The sequence below is a fragment of the Triticum aestivum genome, chromosome 7B (genome assembly GCF_018294505.1).
Source record: "Triticum aestivum cultivar Chinese Spring chromosome 7B, IWGSC CS RefSeq v2.1, whole genome shotgun sequence".
NCBI classification, from domain to species: domain Eukaryota; kingdom Viridiplantae; phylum Streptophyta; class Magnoliopsida; order Poales; family Poaceae; genus Triticum; species Triticum aestivum.
In genome coordinates this window covers 34838676-34856129 of record NC_057813.1, presented here as the reverse complement: position 1 = coordinate 34856129, position 17454 = coordinate 34838676, and the positions used below count along the sequence as shown (strand labels likewise).

At 47.5% G+C, this 17454-nt stretch overlaps 1 protein-coding gene across 1 annotated transcript; it reads left to right on the top strand.

The window, feature by feature from the left end:
• The first annotated feature begins 4296 nt into the window (after positions 1 to 4296).
• LOC123162113 (probable glutathione S-transferase GSTU6) lies at positions 4297 to 5139 on the top strand. The gene is made up of 2 exons (XM_044579911.1): positions 4297 to 4649; positions 4753 to 5139. Exons 1-2 carry the CDS (start codon positions 4326 to 4328, stop codon positions 5137 to 5139), a joined length of 711 nt encoding a protein of 236 aa, XP_044435846.1. The 5' UTR covers positions 4297 to 4325.
• The last annotated feature ends 12315 nt before the right edge of the window (positions 5140 to 17454 follow it).

Genomic DNA, 17454 nt, shown 5'->3' with positions numbered 1-17454 from the left:
GACAAGACGTGCCAAAGAAACCGCCTCGCAATATGTGCAGTAGCTGGTTGAGAAAAACAGTTCGAGTAGTGACCGGGTTGTGGCGTGATGTCACGCTATGAAAAGTTTTCAGCAGATGAGATTTGTGGAATATTGTGCTCTCTACGGTGGTATGTGGAATTTGTTTTGCAGAGCTAGACACGATCCTTGTGTTCAAAATCTTCTATGAAGTATTCAGAGAAGGAACCCGCCTTGCAATGCCGAAGACAATCTACGCGTCGGACTCATCGTCATTGAAGCCTGGTTCAGGGGCTACTGAGGGAGTCCTGGGTTAAGGGGTCCTCGGACAGCCGGACTATATACTTTGGCCGGACTGTTGGACTATGAAGATACAAGATTGAAGACTTCGTCCCGTGTCCGGATGGGACTCTCCTTTGCGTGGAAGGCAAGCTTGGCAATTCGGATATGTAGATCTCCTTCTCTGTAACCGACTCTGTGTAACCCTAGCCCCCTCCGATGTCTATATAAACCAGAGGGTTTAGTCCGTAGGACGAGAACAATCATAATCATAGGCTAGCTTCTAGGGTTTAGCCTCAACGATCTCGTGGTAGATCAACTCTTGTAATACTCATATCATCAAGATCAATCAAGCAGGAAGTAGGGTATTACCTCCATCGAGAGGGCCCGAACCTGGGTAAACATCATGTCCCCTGCCTCCTGTTACCATTAGCCTTAGACGCACAGTTCGGGACCCCCTACCCGAGATCCGCCGGTTTTGACACCGACAAGCGCCGTCTCGGCATTGCCGAGATGGACGAGGAAGCCATGGAGCTATGGGGCCAACGCTTCCCGCGGGACGTCATCAACAAGTGCGAGTTCTACGCGCAAAAGAGGGCGGAGAGGGAGGAGAGGAGGGCAGAGCGAGCCGCCTATCGCGAGGACAGGTGTATGCGGAAGGCGGCCGCTCAATTCAACATCGACCTAGGAGCAGCGTCGTACTGGGACTCCGACGACAATCGGTTTCTTGACGCTTTCATTGAGACGTCATAGGAGGACATCACTGAGGCGGAGTCGGAGGAGGAGGAGGAGGACGACGAGGAGTAGTTGAACTATCTTTTTTTATCTATCTATGATAAACTATCTATGCTATTAACTATCTATGTATCATTTATGGACTGTGATATTTGGCACATGTGTGCCATATAAGAAAAACTGTCACACATCTATTTCTTTCACTTTAAAGTACCACACGATCCCCCTTCCTTCGGCCCCACCTTCTCCCAAACTACCCCGCAGGCTTGCCCGAGGAACCTGCTTCTCCCGCACATCTCGCGCGCCCACCCCCGAGAGAACTGCCACTTCTTCACGTTTATCACATGATAAAAAATATTGAGCATGTGGGATTCGAACCCACACCTCCTTGGCACGAAAGCGCCCCACCACAACCAAATCACCCTTAGGTATTTGTTGCTCAAATTAAAGAAACTAATTGTTTTGACCCCCTTTTTTACAATTGTGTTACTAAAAAGAGTACAGAAAATTACCACAATTTCCCCTCAGGACAAAGTTACCATGGTATTTGCCTGCAAGTTATCAGGCCTGTGTTGCGTAAGTTATCGTGCTATTTACATAGAACTTACCAGGTACTATGTTTCAACAACTACACCCCTTTCGAAGTTACCACTGTGTTTTGTACACAAGTTATAAGGTCTTCAATGTGTAAAATACCGTGGTACTTACACATAAGTTATCACGGTATGTGTACATCAACCTCGCCCCTGGTCAAAGTTACCATGGGGGATTGTACATGAGTTACCGGGTCTACAGTTCGTAAATTATCATGGTACTTACACCTAAAAACCTAGGTGTGTTTTAGTAACTTTTTCCATAGGTCAAAAATTACCACGATGTTTTTGCGTAACTTATCATGCCTATAGCGGGTCAAAGTGGGCCATTTTTCTGAGCCAACCCACGAGCACGTGTGCCCCTCATGACACTAAACATTGTGTGGATTTTCTGTGGCACATCATGTGTTGTGTTCATCTAGGAGGCCCCGCGAGGCGAGTGTATGTTTTTAACAACTTGTTTTCCTTTGGTAAAAAGTTATCATCATGTTTATATTATAAGTTATTGGTTATGCGGTGCCTATATTATCATGTTATTCACACAAAAATTATCGGAGATGTTTTGAACTACTTTTCTCGGAACAAAAGGTCATCATGGTGATTCTAGGTAACCTATCAAGCCTGCAGTGCTTAAAATATCATGCTATTTACACAAAATTTATCAGGGGTGTGTTTCAGCAAAATCCCCCCCCCCCCGGTCAAAAACTTATCATGGTGTTTAATTATCGCGATGCATATATTTTCCTGCTATTTACACATAAAAATACCAGAGGAGGGAGGTATAGTACCGTGCTATTTACACAGAAGATACTAGAGTATCTTTTAAAAAAAATCTTCCCTATGGTCAAAGTTACCATGGTGTTTCTACCTCAGTTATTAGATGTGCACTGCGTATATTACCATCTATTTACACATAAATTATCTGGTATCTTTTCACATTTTTCTTCCCCAATGGTTAAAGTTACCACGATGTTTGTATCTAAATTATCAGGTATATGGCGTGGATGTTATCGTGCTATTTACAGAAATTACCGGGGGTCGGGGTTCAACAAATTTCTTCTCAATGATCAAAGTTACCACGATGCTTTCACCAAAGTTATCACACCTTCAATGCTTATGACCATGCTACTTACACATAATGTACCGCGTGGTATACAAAAGTTATCATGTTGGTGGTGCGTCATTTATCGTGGTGGTTACCACGGGAAAAGTTTATGTGCCAGGTTTGATAGGTGAAACAAAAGTTTTTTAGTGCTAAAATATTAAAGGAAAAACATGTCAAAAACAGTATTTTCCTTAGCTTATTCAATAATGAGTGTCATATGCGAGGATGGATGCGCCATGCAGTGGCCACTTACATATTTCGATCATTTATTTATCTATGTATGCCTATCTATGAGTATCGAGTCGGAGTCGAATGTGTATCAAGTTAGAGTAGAAGGAGAAGATGAGATAGCGCGCGTGCAATTTTTTGCAGCGGCAGCTGGAGCCAGCACTCCGCGGCGCGCTAAAACTGACTATTCTGGTGCTGTAAACTAGTATTTTTTAGCGCGCCGAGATGCTCTAAAACAGGAGCAACGCCATGAATAGATCGAATCATACAGGTGGTGTAAGGGACTCCCTCGGCTTGTTCTCCAAGATAGACATTTGCAATGTTGTTTAGACGGTTTTCAGACGTTAATTAAAAGAAATGCAGCTTTGTAGTGCAGCAACCGATCTGGTCAAACAATGAAGTGGAAAATAGGAAGTCCTACTCATAAATCCAGCTTAGTAGTGAAGCAACCGATCAGCTGGTCAAACATTGAAGTGGAAAATAAGAAGTCCTACTCATGGTCATGTACAGTCCACGTTTGTGCACCACACACAAACTTACATACACATCAGGGTGGACACGGTCCGGGCCGGTCCGGTCCCGGTCCGAGCCGTCGTTTGGACCGGCCGCCGGCGGTCCGGTCCGGACCGGACCGAGCAGTGCGGCGGTCCCAATTTCAGGGACCGGACCGGCAGATGCAAAGCTCGGTGCGGACCGTCGGTCCTCACGGTCCTGACGCATACCGTCACTGCCATGTAGGCCCAAGCTATCGGAGCGGTACTCGGCGCAGCAGCACGGTGGCCGGAGACGGAGAAGACGAACGTGATGCGCGGCGGCACGGCGGCGCGAGGGACAGAGACGGAGAGGCACGGCCGCGAGTGGGAGAGGGGAGGAACAGCAGCGCAAGGGAGCGGCGGCGCGAGGCAGAGGCACGGCGGCCGGCGGCGCGGACTGGTGCTAGTCCAGCCCGCATGTGGAAGGAGCAGCGGCGGCGGCGCAGTGCGTCCTGGTGGAAGCGGCGGCGCACACACGCACGCACGGGATGCGGGATGAGTTTAGGTCAGGCACACACGCACGATCTATATGTGTGATGCGTGATGGGCTTCCTGATTAGATCTAATTGGGCTGGGCCGTCGGTCCTTCGAGCCGGACCGAGCTAAGACCGGACCGGACCGGTCGATTTTCGGGCCGAAATTGCCAGCTCGGACCGGCCAGTTTTCCTAGCGGGCCGGGACCGATCGGTCCGGTCCTGGTCGGTCCACGAGCGGGCCCAAAAGCCCGCTCGCTACGTCCAGGCTGACATACACACAGCTAGCTAGCTCCTCTTCAACACGAACACATAGCACAACTAGATTACTAGAGTTTAGACCTTAGATCACACGCACACACAAGTAGTAGAGTACTACAAGATGGCTGGAGGCGGAGAAGAAAAGGTGAAGCTGCTGGGAACATGGGCGAGCCCGTTCGTCCTGCGAGCGCAGCTCGCGCTCAGCTTCAAGGGTGTGAGCTTCGAGAACGTCGACGAGGACCTCAGCAGCAAGAGCGACCTCCTCCTGCGCTCCAACCCCGTGCACAAGGCGGTGCCAGTGCTCATCCACAACGGCAGGCCCGTCTGCGAGTCGCTGGTCATCGTGCAGTACGTCAACGAGGCCTTCGACGGGCCGCCCCTCCTCCCCGCCGACCCCCACGAACGCGCCGTCGCCCGCTTCTGGGCAGCTTTCATCGGAGACAAGGTGCTTACTGGATGTACGATGCACTGTTGTCTAATTACGTTATGGATGATGAAATTCAGTCATGTCGGAGATGTTAATATATTTATGTCGGCGTATCGTGCAGCTAGTGGCACCATGGCATAAGGTGTTCACGGCTAAGATCGAGGAGGAGAAGGCCGAGTGGATGGAGCAGACGCTGGCGGCGGTGGATGTCCTGGAGGGGGGCCTCAAGGAATGCTCCAGGGGCGGGAGCTTCTTCGGCGGCGACAACGTCGGGTACGTTGACGTCGTGCTGGGCGGGGCCGTGCCGTGGGTCTACGGGACGGAGGCGCTCTCCGGTACGAGGCTCTTCGATGCCGGTAGGGTCCCGCTCCTGGCGGCGTGGTTGGAGCGCTTCGGCGCGCTGGACACAGTCAAGGCCGTCATGGCAGACATCCCGACGAGACTGGTCGAGCTCGCCAAGAAGAAGCAGGCCGAAGCCGCGGCCGCAGCTACGGCTGGAGATTGCTAAAGCCCATGACGCAGCAGCGTCACTGCCATTGGGTTGTTAACATCTGAAGGAAGAACTACGATACTTGTTCAAAAATAATTGGATGATTGTTTGTTGTAGAATAAATAATACAATATTTTTGTACTGTAATTCACTCTTTATGTTGGTAATTTCTTCAGTCTTGACTCTATTCAATTTCAGTTAATATAGGATTATTTCTACTTAGTTTTTTTTTTGAAATGACAGAATTTTTGCATTTATTAAAAAGAAAGAAGTTGATCGTGTCAAAGTAATTAAGCGTAGGCAATAGCAGAGCCGGTTGTAGTTATATCGGCGTCAACCCTGTATGCACACAGTTCAGCGTAGGCATAGGACCCTGCAACTGCAGCCTGCAGTCTAGTCAACATCAGTCTGTATTTATGCACGTGAAGAGCACAATAGTGCATGCTACCAGTTGAAGAGCACAATAGTGCATGCTACCAGTACTCATGTGTTTCTGAAGACCTACATTTAACCATAAATTTAATCAACAAAATCAACTATGGTGCGAGTAGTAATTAATACACCTACAGCATGGACCGGTGACCTGGGTTACCTCCTCATGGAATCTATTTTACACAATTACTAGTAAACGCAGAGGGATTCGAGTTGACACATGGGGAGGAGGTAACCCGGGCGATGTGTCAACTTGAATCCCTCCATGTTTACTAATTTTGTAAAACTAATATCATGGGAGCACTTAAGTATCACATGATATTCTCCTGACAAGTCATGAGGGATCAGTTTATTTTTTTGAAATGACAGAATTTCTGCATCCATTAAGAAGAAAGGAGTTGATCGGTTAATTAAGACCTTAAGAAAAAGCAAGCGAAAACCAAAGTGTATGCTTAATTATGAAAAACCGGGTGAAAAACATCACAACAGCTGAGCAGCAACCGCAGGATGCCCAGGCACACCATTTTAAAGATGGCCTTGCCGAAACAGCACGCGGACGTCACCGTCATCGCTCCTTTTCTAGATGGCATCATCGTCATCCCTAAACTACTCCAACTTCACCGGAGTACGAGGCTCTTCGATACCGGTAGGCCCCCGCTCCTGGCGGCGTGGTTGGAGCGCTTCGGCGCGCTGGACGCGACCGAGGCTGTCATGGGGGATGTCCCGACGAGGTTGGTCGAGCTCGCCAACATGAAGCAGGCGGAGGCCGCGGCCGCAGCTGCGGCTGGAGATTGCTAAGCCCGTGACGCAGCAGCGTCACTGCCATTGGGTTGTTAACACCCGAAGAAAGAACTGTGATACTTGTTCAAAAATAATTGGATGATTGTTTGTTGCAGAATAAATAATACAATATATATGTACTGTAATTCACTCTTTATGTTGGTAATTTCTTTGACTCTATCCTATTTCAGTCAATATAGGACTATTTCTATTTAGTATTTTTTTTGAAATGACAGAATTTCTAGGTTCATTAAGAAGAAAGGAGTTGATCGTGTCAATGTAATTAACGTAGGCAATAACAGAGCCCAACTGTAGTTAGGTCCTCCATCATGTAGGTCAAAAACGGTGCCAAATGCACCTTTTGTTCATTTGACATCGATGCCCTCCATTGCACAGTCGGTGCCATCATAAAAAATATCCAGCCGGCGCCAAATGCAAAATGTAGTAAAAAATTAGCTCATGGCCCACTGCAGGGAGCAAACCAGGCTGAAGAAACTCATGTGAATAGGGCATCTGGCTCCCACTTTTTAACAAGCTACCAACACAACATTGTGAGACCAGTGCCAAATTAAATCATCTCGGCATCGTTGCCCAGCCGGTTATCCTTGAAGGCCTCTTTTGGTTTGTAGGAATTTTATAGGAATCCCATAGGATAGGATTTGTATAGGTAAAATTCTTTTAGAGCCCTTTGGTTTATAAGAGTAGAATCCTATTCCTATGAAGGAATTCTTCCTATCCTTCATATTTCATTGAAAAAAAAATAAACATTAGCCTCTTAATGAAAAAAAATTCTATGGCACGAATCAAAGGGCATCTTCTTTTGTATTGCTATTCATAGAATTTTAGAGACATGTCGTCTCATTTTCAATGCCTTTTCTATTCATACGACTTTTCGGCATCGACTACATAGTGGAAGGCCTTATATCGGCGTCAACCCTAGGCATAGGCCCATGCAACTGCAGCCTGCATAGTCTAGTTCACATCAGTCTAGGACATGTTTGATTGCCTGCATATATATGGCCCAGCCTGGCCCGCGCGGGAAGAACTTGACCCGTTTTGTTGCCTGCGTTTACTGTGCGGCCTGCGTCGCACGAAACTTAAAGCACGCCCAGATTAGGCCCAGGAGAAACGCCCAAATGGGCAGTAGCTCGCGAGCCTGGCTCGGGCGAGGCAGGGGAGGACGACGCGCTTCTCTCCTCATGCGAGCAGGAAGATGGCGCGAGCTCGCCCGCGTCGCCGAAAAATCAACGGGAGGATTTCGGCTCACCTCCCGCCGAGTCCAGCCCTATTTAGCCCCCTCCCTCACCGCCCAACTCCCTCCACCATTCTCCCTCCGTTCGAGCTTTCCCGCCGACGCGCATCGGCACCGACGAGCAGGTAAGCGGCGCATCTTCATCGGCCGGCGGTCCATGGCGTCTGCGCTCCTACACCGGCCGACGTTGATCTTCCACGACCGCCCCCTCGTCCTCGAGCTGCAGCCATGGTCTCTGTGAGTTCAACCCCCCTTTCTCTCTGTTCCTTCTAGCTAGATCTGAGCTGCAGCTAGGGTTTGATATAGATGCATGGTTGATTAGTGGTCTGATCTGTGAGCTGATATGGTTGATTGCTATGCCGCGGTTACAATTAGTGGTAGGGGCTAGATGTTCAAGCATGTGGTAGGCTATATTAGTAGTAGAGTTTGAAGTTGAACCTTGTGCTTGTGTTGATTCGTGCTTAGATCTGTGATTTGTAGCTACTGGTGGTCCATTTGTAGCATGTTGTTTGTTGTAGATGTATGTTCGTTCTCATAGATTGTCCGGTATGCTTAGTATGATGGCGATGAACCATATGTGCTTAGTATGATAGCGATGAAGCATGTGCTTTCTATGATAGTGATGAACCATGTACATGTATGCTCCTGCTTTCACGAATTGTCTGGTATGTTGTGTGTTATGCTTATTGTCAATGCGTGCTACGATTGTAGGACATGACCACGTAGATGCAAGATCTTAGTCAGGCCTTTGTCCTGCCCGACAGTCAGTTTGCTCCACCGTTTGTCGAAGACTCGCAACCTATGTCTGAGATGGCGCCTGATTCAGAGGTGTTCGCGTCTGATTCCCTCTATGTGCTGGAATTTTATCTATTTTGGGCCTAGCCCAATAGCAGTTTCAGAAATTCCTATAAATCCTAGAGGCCCACGCAGCCCATTCGTGCAAGGCAAGAGGTGGAACTAAAGTTTAGTCCCACATTGCTAGTTTGGACGGAGTTGGACCTCTTTATAAGTGAGGTTCTTTCCTCACATGTATGAGCATGAGAACAAGAGGGACATCCACGCGCGCTCCTCCTCCGTCGCCCGCCTCGCCACGCCACGCCACGCCACGCCTCGTCACGACGCGCCACGGGTTGCGGGTTGCGGGAATGAGTCGATGTCTAAATTTTTGCCACACACGACGGGTATACGAATGGTCACACGGGAGCTGAAACGTTTTGCTGTAGTGGAGCTTGAATATGAATGGTGCACCTCTTCACATGCTGCATGTTCGTTTCGTCTCCCTCCGTTGCTTCACCTCCCGCGGCAGCCTGTTCGCGTCCTTCTCCTGTGCCTATATAAGAGAGGTCGCTCCCTCTCCAGAGAGACACACAAGAACTCCTTCTTCCTCTTGCCACCGGCTCCTGAGCACTGCGCTGCTGCTACGATCTTCCCCATCCCAGCTTGCGGCGTGCACCGCAGGTCGGGACAGTAGGCCTCCAAAACTGCACCCTTTTGAGTCCTGTACGAGAGAAGGGTGATAAGGTTTTTGGGGAGGGCTCTGCGCGACTACTGACTTCTTCGTCACGGACGCCCGGGACTCCGACGACTACTTCCCCGACGATGACCACTTCCCCGACGTTGACAACTTCCTCGACGACATGGAGGACACCGACCCCAAGTCCAGTGTCTCTGCTCCGGCTTCTGCCCAGTACGTGTTCTTGTTTTTCCTGTTAGAGATCCTGCCACAGTTCCTTGTTCTACTATTTGCCCTACACATGATAGGATCTACCTCATATATTCATCTTGATCTACTGTCTGCTCGAGAGATGATCGGTTCTAGCTCATATATGCAGATATTATTTACCTTCACTTTCTCAAATTGCATGACTTGTTTTATCACTGCTATACTAGTCATGTTTTATCTACTACTTCTGTTAATAACATCATTCGGTAAATTGCTCATATTTCCAACATTCCAAAAACCTTATTATAGGCAATTTACCTCGAATGGTTTTGCTGCTTCCATGAGACCTCCTATGTTTGAGGGTCCACTATAATAGGTGGCACGTGAGAGCAGTCTTATGGTTTCAAACTATGAGTTGCTATGACGCCACTCTCGGTAGACCTAAACGAGAACTTGATGCTCAACAGGCATAAGCTTTTCAGAAAATGGATACTTTGTTTAAGGCTGCTCTCTTGAGTGTTCTTGGCGAGAACATAGTTGATGCTTATGCGTCAATTGATAATGGAAAAGAAATGTGGGATGCACTCAAGGCCAAGTTTGGGGTCTCGGATGCTGGCACTGAGCTGTACATCCTGGAGCAATTCTATGACTACAGGATGACTGAAGAGCGCTCCGTGGTTGAGCAAGCTCATGAGGTACGGTCATTTGCTAGAGAACTTGAGCACTTCAATTGTATCCTACCGGACAAGTTTTTTGCCGGGGGTATCATCACTAAGCTTCCTCCTTCGTGGAGGAACTTTGCTACCTTACTGAAGCATAAGAGACAGGAGTTTTCCGTCCTGGATCTCATTGGTACTCTTGATGTGGAAGAAAAGGCGAGAGAAAAGGACACACGTGCTCGAGGTATTGAGGGAGGATCTAGTGCCAATCTGGTACAGAAGAACAACTTCCAGTCCCATAAGTTCAAGAACAAGGGCAAGCTTGATGGTAAAGCAAAGTTTGATGGGAAGAACAAGGCTGTACAACACACAAACTTCAAGAAGAAGAGTGACAAGAAGAAAGGTGCTTGTCATGTGTGTGGAGATCCTGATCATTGGGCTCCTAGTTGTCCTAATCGCTATGACAAGCGTCATCCTGGGAAAGGCGGCAAGACCGCTAATGTTGTCATCGGAGACATTGACATGAAGGATGCTGGGTATGGTATATTTCCGACTATTCTTTCAGTATGTCATTCTCCTGATTGGTTGATTGACACGGGTGCTAATGTGCATGTATGCGGTGATATTTCCATGTTTTTGTCTTACCAGACCGCAGGGACTTCAACCGTGCTGATGGGCAACGGTTCAAGTGCTTCTGTTCGTGGTGTTGGCACAGTCGATCTGAAGTTTACTTCCGGGAAGATCGTGCGGCCGAAGAACGTGCATTATGTCCCCTCCGTCAATAAAAATCTTGTTAGCGGATCTCTTCTGTGTAGAGATGGATACAAGCTTGTCTTTGAGTCAAATAAATTTGTAATATCCAAGTATGAAACCTTTGTTGGTAAAGGGTATGAGTCAGGAGGCTTGTTTCGTTTATCTTTATCAGACGTTTGCAATAAAGTTGTTAATCATATTTGCAACAATAGTGAATCAAATGTGTGGCATTCACGTCTTTGTCATGTTAACTTTGGTTGCATGTCACGACTAGCAAAGTTAAACTTAATCCCTAGTTTCACCACTGTCAAGGGATCTAAGTGTCAAGTGTGTGTGCAAGCTAAGCAACCTCGTAAGTCTCAGGTGACTGCAGAGAAGAGAAATCTTGCACCACTAGAACTTATACATTCAGATCTATGTGAAATGAATGGTGTTTTGACAAAAGGTGGAAAGAAATATTTCATGACGTTAATTGACGACTCCATTACATACTGCCGTGTGTATCTTCTGAAATCTAAGGATGAGGATTTGAACCTTTTCAAGATCTATAAAGCTAAAGTGGAAAACCAACTTGATCGGAAAATCAAGAGGCTTAGGTCCGACCGTGGTGGAGAGTATTTTTCCAATGAATTTAATGCTTTTTTTGCGGAACATGGTATAATCCATGAGAGAACGCCTCTGTTGGGAACGTTGCAGAAAATTAAAATTTTTCCTACGGTTTCACCAAGATGCATCTATGAGTTCATCTAAGCAACGAGTCATGGGAGAGAGATTGCATCTACATACCACTTTGTAGATTGCATGCGGAAGCGTTCAAGAGAACGGGGATGATGGAGTCGTACTCGCCGTGATCCAAATCACCGATGACCAAGTGCTGAACGGACAGCACCTCCGCGTTCAACACACGTACGGAGCGGATGACGTCTCCTCCTTCTTGATCCAGCAAGGGGGAGGAGAGGTTGAGGAAGAAGGCTCCAGCAGTAGCACGACGGCGTGATGATGGTAGAGAGGCAGTACTCCGACAGGGCTTCGCCAAGCACTCAACGGAGGAGGAGAGGTGTTGGGGAGGGGAGGGGCTGCGCCTTGGATCAGGTGTTCAGCCCTCCCCTCGCCCCTCTATTTATAGGGGAAGGGGGAAGGGGGCCGGCCCCCTCTAGATGAGATCTAGAGGGGGGGCGGCGGCCAGGGAGGGGGGCTTGCCCCCCAAGCAAGGGGGCGCCCCCACTAGGGTTCCCCCCCAACCCTAGGCGCATGGGCCCAAGGGGGGGGCGCCCAGCCCTCCAGGGGCTGGTTCCCTGCCCCTTGCGGCCCATGAGGCCCTCCGAGAGGGGTGTCCCCTCCCGGTGGACCCCCGGAACCCCTCCGGTGGCCCCGGTACAATACCGATGTGCCCCCGAAACTTTCCGGTGTCCGTATGACAACTTCCCATATATAAATCTTCACCTCCGGACCATTCAGGAACTCCTCGTGACGTCCGGGATCTCATCCGGGACTCCGAACAACATTCGGTAATCACATACAAGTCTTCCTAATAACCCTAGCGTCACCGAACCTTAAGTGTGTAGACCCTACGGGTTCGGGAGACATGCAGACATGACCGAGATGGCTCTCCGGTCAATAACCAACAGCGGGATCTGGATACCCATGTTGGCTCCCACATGCTCCTCGATGATCTCATCGGATGAACCACGATGTCGAGGATTCAATCAACCCCGTATACAATTCCCTTTGTCAATCGGTACGTTACATGCCCGAGACTCGATCGTCGGTATCCCAATACCTCGTTCAGTCTCGTTACCGGCAAGTCACTTTACTCGTACCGTAATGCATGATCCCGTGACCAAACACTTGGTCACTTTGAGCTCATTATGATGATGCATTACCGAGTGGGCCCAGAGATACCTCTCCGTCATACGGAGTGACAAATCCCAGTCTCGATCCGTGTCAACCCAACAGACACTTTCGGAGATACCTGTAGTGCACCTTTATAGTCACCCAGTTACGTTGTGACGTTTGGTACACCCAAAGCACTCCTACGGTATCCGGGAGTTACACGATCTCATGGTCTAAGGAAGAGATACTTGACATTGGAAAAGCTCTAGCAAAACGAACTACACGATCTTGTGCTATGCTTAGGATTGGGTCTTGTCCATCACATCATTCTCCTAATGATGTGATCCCGTTGTCAACGACATCTAATGTCCATAGTCAGGAAACCATGACTATCTGTTGACCAACGAGCTAGTCAACTAGAGGCTTACTAGGGACGTATTGTGGTCTATGTATTCACACGTGTATTACGATTTCCGGATAATACAATTATAGCATGAATAAAAGACAATTATCATGAACAAGGAAATATAATAATAATCCTTTTATTATTGCCTCTAGGGCATATTTCCAACAGTCTCCCACTTGCACTAGAGTCAATAATCTAGTTACATTGTGATGAATCGAACACCCATAGAGTTCTGGTGTTGATCATGTTTTGCTCGCGGAAGAGGTTTAGTCAACGGATCTGCGACATTCAGATCCGTATGTACTTTGCAAATATCTATGTCTCCATCTTGAACATTTTCACGGATGGAGTTGAAACGACGCTTGATGTGCCTGGTCTTCTTGTGAAACCTGGGCTCCTTGGCAAGGGCAATAGCTCCAGTGTTGTCACAGAAGAGTTTGATCGGCCCCGACGCATTGGGTATGACTCCTAGGTCGGTGATGAACTCCTTCACCCAAATTGCTTCATGCGCTGCCTCCGAGGCTGCCATGTACTCCGCTTCACATGTAGATCCCGCCACGACGCTCTGCTTGCAGCTGCACCAGCTTACTGCCCCACCATTCAACATATACACGTATCCGGTTTGTGACTTAGAGTCATCCAGATCTGTGTCGAAGCTAGCGTCGACGTAACCCTTTACGACGAGCTCTTCGTCACCTCCATAAACGAGAAACATGTCCTTTGTCCTTTTCAGGTACTTCAGGATATTCTTGACCGCTGTCCAGTGTTCCTTGCCGGGATTACTTTGGTACCTTCCTACCAAACTTACGGCAAGGTTTACATCAGGTCTGGTACACAGCATGGCATACATAATAGATCCTATGGCTGAGGCATAGGGGATGACACTCATCTCTTCTTTATCTTTTGCCGTGGTCGGGCATTGAGCCGAGCTCAATCTCACACCTTGCAATACAGGCAAGAACCCTTTCTTGGACTGATCCATTTTGAACTTCTTCAAAATCTTATCAAGGTATGTGCTTTGTGAAAGACCTATGAGGCGTCTCGATCTATCCCTATAGATCTTGATGCCTAATATGTAAGCAGCTTCTCCAAGGTCCTTCATTGAAAAACACTTATTCAAGTAGGCCTTAATGTTGTCCAAGAATTCTATATCATTTCCCATCAAAAGTATGTCATCTACATATAATATGAGAAATGCTACAGAGCTCCCACTCACTTTCTTGTAAACGCAGGCTTCTCCATAAGTCTGCATAAACCCAAACGCTTTGATCATCTCATCAAAGCGAATGTTCCAACTCCGAGATGCTTGCACCAGCCCATAAATGGATCGCTGGAGCTTGCATACTTTGTTAGCATTCTTAGGATCGACAAAACCTTCCGGCTGCATCATATACAGCTCTTCCTTAAGATAACCGTTAAGGAATGCCGTTTTGACGTCCATCTGCCATATCTCATAATCATAGTATGCGGCAATTGCTAACATGATTCGGACGGACTTAAGCTTCGCTACGGGAGAGAAAGTCTCATCGTAGTCAATCCCTTGAACTTGCCGATAACCCTTAGCGACAAGTCGAGCTTTATAGATGGTGACATTACCATCCGCGTCCGTCTTCTTCTTAAAGATCCATTTGTTTTCTATCGCTCGCCGATCATCGGGCAAGTCAGTCAAAGTCCATACTTTGTTTTCATACATGGATTCTATCTCGGATTGCATGGCTTCTAGCCATTTGTTGGAATCTGGGCCCGCCATCGCTTCTTCATAGTTCGAAGGTTCACCGTTGTCTAACAACATGATTTCCAGGACAGGGTTGCCATACCACTCTGGTGTGGAACGTGTCCTCGTGGACCTACGAAGTTCAGTAGCAACTTGATCCGAAGTACCTTGATCATCATCATTAATTTCCTCTCCAGTCGGTGTAGGCACCACAGGAACATTTTCCTGAGCTGCACTACTTTCCGGTTCAAGAGGTAGTACTTCATCGAGTTCTACTTTCCTCCCACTTACTCCTTTCGAGAGAAACTCTTTTTCCAGAAAGGATCCGTTCTTGGCAACAAAGATCTTGCCTTCGGATCTAAGGTAGAAGGTATACCCAATGGTTTCCTTAGGGTATCCTATGAAGACGCATTTTTCCGACTTGGGTTCGAGCTTTTCAGGTTGAAGTTTCTTGACATAAGCATCGCATCCCCAAACTTTTAGAAACGACAGCTTAGGTTTCTTCCCAAACCATAATTCATACGGTGTCGTCTCAACGGATTTAGACGGTGCCCTATTTAAAGTGAATGTAGCTGTCTCTAGAGCGTATCCCCAAAATGATAGCGGTAAATCGGTAAGAGACATCATAGATCGCACCATATCCAATAGAGTGCGATTACGACGTTCGGACACACCGTTACGCTGAGGTGTTCCAGGCGGCGTGAGTTGTGAAACGATTCCACATTTTCTTAAGTGTGTACCAAATTCGTGACTTAAATATTCTCCTCCACGATCCGATCGTAAGAATTTTATCTTTCGGTCACGTTGATTCTCTACTTCATTCTGAAATTCCTTGAACTTTTCAAAGGTCTCAGACTTGTGTTTCATCAAGTAGACATACCCATATCTACTCAAGTCATCAGTGAGAGTGAGAACATAACGATATCCTCCGCGAGCCTCAACGCTCATTGGACCACACACATCAGTATGTATGATTTCCAATAAGTTGGTTGCTCGCTCCATTGTTCCGGAGAACGGAGTCTTGGTCATTTTGCCCATGAGGCATGGTTCGCATGTGTCAAATGATTCATAATCGAGAGACTCTAAAAGTCCATCAGCATGGAGCTTCTTCATGCGCTTGACACCAATGTGACCAAGGCGGCAGTGCCACAAGTATGTGGGACTATCGTTATCAACTTTACATCTTTTGGTATTCACACTATGAATATGTGTAACATTACGTTCGAGATTCATTAAGAATAAACCATTGACCATCGGGGCATGACCATAAAACATATCTCTCATATAAATAGAACAACCATTATTCTCGGATTTAAATGAGTAGCCATCTCGCATCAAACGAGATCCAGATACAATGTTCATGCTCAAACTTGGCACTAAATAACAATTATTGAGGTTTAAAACTAATCCCGTAGGTAAATGTAGAGGTAGCGTGCCGACGGCGATCACATCGACCTTGGAACCATTCCCGACGCGCATCGTCACCTCGTCCTTCGCCAGTCTCCGCTTATTCCGCAGCTCCTGCTGTGAGTTACAAATATGAGCAACGGCACCGGTATCAAATACCCAGGAGTTACTACGAGTACTGGTAAGGTACACATCAATTACATGTATATCACATATACCTTTAGTGTTGCCGGCCTTCTTGTCCGCTAAGTATTTGGGGCAGTTCCGCTTCCAGTGACCCTTCCCTTTGCAATAAAAGCACTCAGTCTCAGGCTTGGGTCCATTCTTTGACTTCTTCCCGGCAACTGGCTTACCGGGCGCGGCAACATCTTTGCCGTCCTTCTTGAAGTTCTTCTTACCCTTGCCCTTCTTGAACTTAGTGGTCTTATTGACCATCAACACTTGATGTTCTTTCTTGATTTCAACCTCTGCTGACTTCAGCATTGAAAATACTTCAGGAATGGTCTTCACCATCCCCTGCATATTGTAGTTCAGCACAAAGCTCTTGTAGCTTGGTGGGAGCGACTGAAGGATTCTGTCAATGACCGCCTCGTCCGGGAGGTTGATCTCCAGCTGGGACAGGCGGTTGTGCAACCCAGACATTTTGAGTATGTGCTCACTGACAGAACTGTTTTCCTCCATCTTACAACTATAGAACTTGTCGGAGACTTCATATCTCTCGACCCGGGCATGAGCTTGAAAAACCATTTTCAGCTCCTCGAACATCTCATATGCTCCGTGTCGCTCAAAACGCTTTTGGAGCCCCGGTTCTAAGCTGTAAAGCATGCCGCACTGAACGAGGGAGTAATCATCAGCACGTGATTGCCAAGTGTTCATAACGTCTTGGTTCTCTGGGATGGGTGCTTCACCTAGCGGTGCATCTAGGACATAATCTTTCTTGGCTGCTATGAGGATGATCCTCAGGTTCCGGACCCAGTCCGAATAGTTGCTGCCATCATCTTTCAGCTTGGTTTTCTCTAGGAACGCGTTGAAGTTCATGTTGACATGAGCGTTGGCCATTTGATCTACAAGACATATTTTGCAAAGATTTTAGACTAAGTTCATGATAATTAAGTTCATCTAATCAAATTATTTAATGAACTCCCACTCAGATTGACATCCCTCTAGTCATCTAAGTGTTACACGATCCGAGTCGACTAGGCCGTGTCCGATCATCACGTGAGACGGACTAGTCATCATCGGTGAACATCTCCATGTTGATCGTATCTTCCATACGACTCATGTTCGACCTTTCGGTCTCTTGTGTTCCGAGGCCATGTCTGTACATGCTAGGCTCGTCAAGTTAACCCTAAGTGTTTCTGCATGTGTAAAACTGTCTTACACCCGTTGTATGTGAACGTAAGGATCTATCACACCCGATCATCACGTGGTGCT

Excerpts from the sequence above, each read along its gene's own strand:
- LOC123162113 (XM_044579911.1), top strand. The coding sequence starts at position 4,326 with ATGGCTGGAGGCGGAGAAGAAAAGGTGAAGCTGCTGGGAACATGGGCG. Across the intron at positions 4,650-4,752 it reads CAGCTTTCATCGGAGACAAG|CTAGTGGCACCATGGCATAA; the intron begins GTGCTTACTGGA and ends CGTATCGTGCAG.